General features: G+C 62.4%; 1 protein-coding gene across 2 annotated transcripts; it reads right to left on the bottom strand.

Annotated features, from left to right (window-relative positions):
• AQP5 (aquaporin 5) lies at positions 1 to 3719 on the bottom strand. 2 transcript variants are annotated; one of them, XM_055337110.1, is made up of 4 exons: positions 3296 to 3719; positions 2052 to 2216; positions 1555 to 1638; positions 1 to 733 (listed from the first exon to the last, which is right to left on the bottom strand). In XM_055337110.1, exons 1-4 carry the CDS (start codon positions 3656 to 3658, stop codon positions 548 to 550), a joined length of 798 nt encoding a protein of 265 aa, XP_055193085.1. In that variant the 5' UTR covers positions 3659 to 3719; the 3' UTR covers positions 1 to 547. The 2 variants fall into 2 exon arrangements, with proteins under 2 accessions (XP_055193085.1, XP_055193086.1); XM_055337111.1 differs by lacking the exon at positions 1 to 733 and adding an exon at positions 754 to 1174.

The following is a 3719-nucleotide window of genomic DNA, read 5'->3' as shown; positions in this document are numbered from 1 at the left end:
GAGTGTCAGTGGTTTATTGGTAAGCCCCTGCCCCAAACACCAGCAGCCCAACCCCGTGCATCCTTGAGCAGAAATAAATAAGGCAGCATTTAATGAACCAGTCTGTCTCCCTCTAGGGCGATGTGGGGAGGGGCAGCCTCTGCTGTCCTAGGGACTAGGACCCCGCCGGCTCTTAAGGGGGCGGGTCAGGGAAGATAGGGGTGTCCAGCCACGGTCACCCCTTCCTGGCTTGGCCCCAGGGAAGCCTGTAAGCTTGGTGCTCCTTTCACGGTGTCTGAGATCTGACCTCATGGCAGCAGTCTGCCCTGTTCCAGAGAGACCCTTACCCCATCGGACACCAGCCTGGGCCCCCACCTAAGCGTCCCCTTATGGGTTCCTGCTCCCATCCCTAACTGTGAAGCCGAAGGAGCCAGCACCTCCTCCTGAGCCCCGAGGACCCAGCTGTAGGGGAAGGAAGCCTTGCTGTCATTTATATATATGTATACATTTTTTTCCTCCTGTGGTTCAGGGACTGGGAGGAGGGGGGCTGGCCCCTGCCTGACACTGGTCAGCGGGCGGTCAGCTCCATGGTCTTCTTTCGCTCCTCTCGTTGCTCCTCCCAGTCCTCCTCAGGTTCATACGTGCCCTTGATGACGGCCATGCGCTCACTCAGGCTCAGGGAGTTGGGGAATAGCAGGTAGAAGTAGAGGATGGCAGCTAGGATGGCCCCCACGATGGGCCCCACCCAGAACACCTGGCGGGGACATGGCGGTGTCAGGGGGCTGAGTCTCAGGCCTCAGAGACCAACAGCTTCCCCTCCAGAGGACAGACCCCTGGACCATCAGAGCAGGTGGACATACGGACTTCCGGACCTCCAGAGGGAGAGATTTCCTCCTGCCTCAGGAACAGATACACTGACACCCCATTCCTCAATGACAGGGACCTGGACCACAGACGCTCCAATCTTCAAAGGAGACAGATCCCCAGAAGGACAGGGCCCCCCAACCTCACCCTAAAGAGAGACAAGTGACCCTTCGAAGGAGACATGTAGATTCCCGGGGAGACCACAGAACTCCTCTCCCTCCCACACAGGGAACGAAACAGACCCTGGAGAGGGAACGTGAGCTCTCAGCAGAGGTGACAGATAGACTGTGCAGAGGGACAGGCCCACAGGAAGGAAGACTCCCTGAACCCCCTGGGCAGGAAAAGATATATAAAACATCAGAGAGAGGACAGACACACAGACACACTGCCCCCAGCCGCCCCACCCCAGAAGGACAGACACAAAATCCTCAGAGATCTACACAGAGGAACCGATCTCCTTCCCTTCCTTAGAGGTACAGCTACCCAGGGTTGCCCCGCCCCACCCCAGCCCTAAACCAGGGTCCTCTGCCATTTAACTCCCCCTGTCCTTGTTCTGGCTGCGTCCCATCCCTGTCTGTATCTCGATCTCTCTCCAGCCACGCCTCTCAAGGCCACCCCGAGCTCGGGGCCCACAGCATCCAGAAGATCCAGGGAGCTCAATGAGGTTTCCAGGCCCTCATTGCCAGGGAGCCAGGGAGGGCCCAGACTCACCCAGTGAGCAGAGCTGAAGCGCTTCATGACCACTGCGGGGCCGAAAGAGCGGGCCGGGTTCATGGAGCAGCCGGTGAAGTAGATCTGGGCAGAGAGAGGGAGGCGGCAGTGAGGAGGGCAACATGCCTGTCCGCTCCTAAAGGCCTGGTCTTTCCCAGAGCCACCGAGAAGTTCAGTGGCTCAGCCAGGTCTCTGAATCTAGTCTCCCATTTGCTAGGCTGGTGAGCTCTCCCTCTACTGGTCCCCATGGACCCCTCTTTCTTCTCCAGTCCTGTGCTCAGGCTGGATTTCCTGCCCCCCCCCCCCAGCTCACACTTCCTGCCATATTTCCTCAGACTAGAGAAGATTTGTGGGGATCCAGCCTGGGACAGAGTATAGCAACCCTGCTCCAGGCCTTAACTGCTAGGTTCCCTGGTTCGGAGGGGTGCTGCTCTAGAGCCCCATTACTTGCCCTGGGGGGCTCCCCACAGCTGCAACCAAGTGGCAGCATTGCTCACCCCCACGAGGTGGCCCAGTGTGACGGAAAGGCCGATGGACAGGGCCGGAGAGCCCACAGGACTGGTGCGGCGGGAGTCAGTGGAAGAGAAGATGCAGAGTGCCAGCTGGAAGGTCAGAATCAGCTCTACTACCATAGCCTGGCCCTGGGTTGTGTTGTTGTTGAGCTGCAAGGGGAGGGTGGGTTAGGACCCCTGCCTTCTGGCTCTATGGCCAGGGGCTCGGGGGATGAGGCTTTTGGCCTCCAAGGACACCTAGGGCCACTGTCCCTGGAAGCCAAGCCTTGCGCACATCAGAAAGGTCATTTGCTGAAAAGACTACCTACCTGACCCTGTGCACAAAGCTTGGAGCCCAGGCCGGTCGGTGGCCAAGGAGCTGAGTGTGAGGGGAGCTTTTCCTGGACAAGGTCCTGTCAACGGTTCTGCCCAGTTCCAACCCCCACAAGCTGGCATTTCCCCTCCCTCCTGTGGGCAGCTGCCCAGTTTGCCTACTGCACCCCCAGCCTGCCTCCCGCCCGTGTCTGACCCGCTGCCAGAGCCAACCTCAAACCCGTCTCTCCGGTGGGGCTGACTCACGGCTTGACAATGGCCGAGAAAATCCTCCTCTGTGTTTGATTAATGAACCCAGTTTACATGGGACATGGGGACTGAATATGGGACTGTGGAAGGGGGTGAGAGCAGGGGACCAGGAGCGGGAACCCGTATTCAACAGACCCTACACACTGGCGCCGCACACGCGGTTTCTAGATGTAACCCCCTTGACACCTGTTGCGGTAGGTTATGACCACCGCCGTGGAACAGCTGAGAACGGTGGGGCCCAGAGGGGCAAGGGGGGCCCAAAGCCAGGATTACAACCCACCCCTGATGGCTCGGCGAAACCACTCCAGTGCTGCGCAGACAGCAGCAGTGGCAGCAGCAGCAGCAGCAGCAGCAGCAGCAGCGGCAGCAGCGAGGGTCCCAAGCGCAGGGCAGAAGCCAGACAGGAGAAAGCCAGAAGTCTCGGGCAGAGAAAGGAGAGGCCGCGGGCTCCAGGAGGGCGGCAGGGGAGGAGGTGGGTCTGACCAGGGAGGCCGAGCCCGGGCACCCCGGGGAACCCCGGGCACCGTCCGGCCTGGAGCTTGGCGCCGCCACCTGCCAGGCGGGGCCGTGCCCTGGCCCGGGCCGAGGCTCCCACGCCCCAGATGTGGTCTGGGCCCGGCCGGGAGCCCACCCCAGCGCGCCCCCGCCCCAGCCGCCCGGGCACTCACCGAGTTGACGGCCAGGTTGCCGCGGGCGTTGAGCGGCGCCAGCCCGTAGAGGATGCCCGCCCCGGCGATGGCCCCCGCCAGCTGCGCCGCCACGTAGAAGGCGGCCCGCAGCAGCGAGATCTGGTTGCCCACCAGCAGGGCCAGCGTGATGGCCGGGTTGATGTGGCCGCCGCTCACGGGCCCCAGGGCCTGCGCCAGGGTGCCGATGGCCAGCCCGAAGGCCAGCGAGATCTGCAGGATGCTGGGCAGCGCCGACGGCCACTTGAGGGCCGAGCCGAGGCCGAAGAAGACGAAGATGAGGGTGGCCAGGAACTCGGCGAACACGGCCTTGAGGAAGGCCACGGAGCACACCTCCTTCTTCATGGTGGCCGCGAGGGCCCGGCGGCGGGGCACGCCCGGCGGGGCGGGGGCGCGGGGCGCGCGG

The sequence above is a fragment of the Nyctereutes procyonoides genome, unplaced genomic scaffold (genome assembly GCF_905146905.1).
Source record: "Nyctereutes procyonoides isolate TBG_1078 unplaced genomic scaffold, NYPRO_anot_genome, whole genome shotgun sequence".
NCBI lineage: Eukaryota > Metazoa > Chordata > Mammalia > Carnivora > Canidae > Nyctereutes > Nyctereutes procyonoides.
Note: the sequence above shows the minus strand (reverse complement) of the source record. Positions and strands in the feature narration are given on the sequence as shown.

Bases quoted from the DNA above. Each gene is read 5' to 3' on its own strand.
- AQP5 (XM_055337110.1), bottom strand. From the start codon at position 3,658: ATGAAGAAGGAGGTGTGCTCCGTGGCCTTCCTCAAGGCCGTGTTCGCC. The intron at 1,639-2,051 runs GTGAGCAATGCT...CTCTCTGCCCAG, and splicing joins CACTGGGCCACCTCGTGGGG to ATCTACTTCACCGGCTGCTC. The intron at 734-1,554 runs GTGAGTCTGGGC...TGTCCCCGCCAG, and splicing joins GCTTCAGCTCTGCTCACTGG to GTGTTCTGGGTGGGGCCCAT.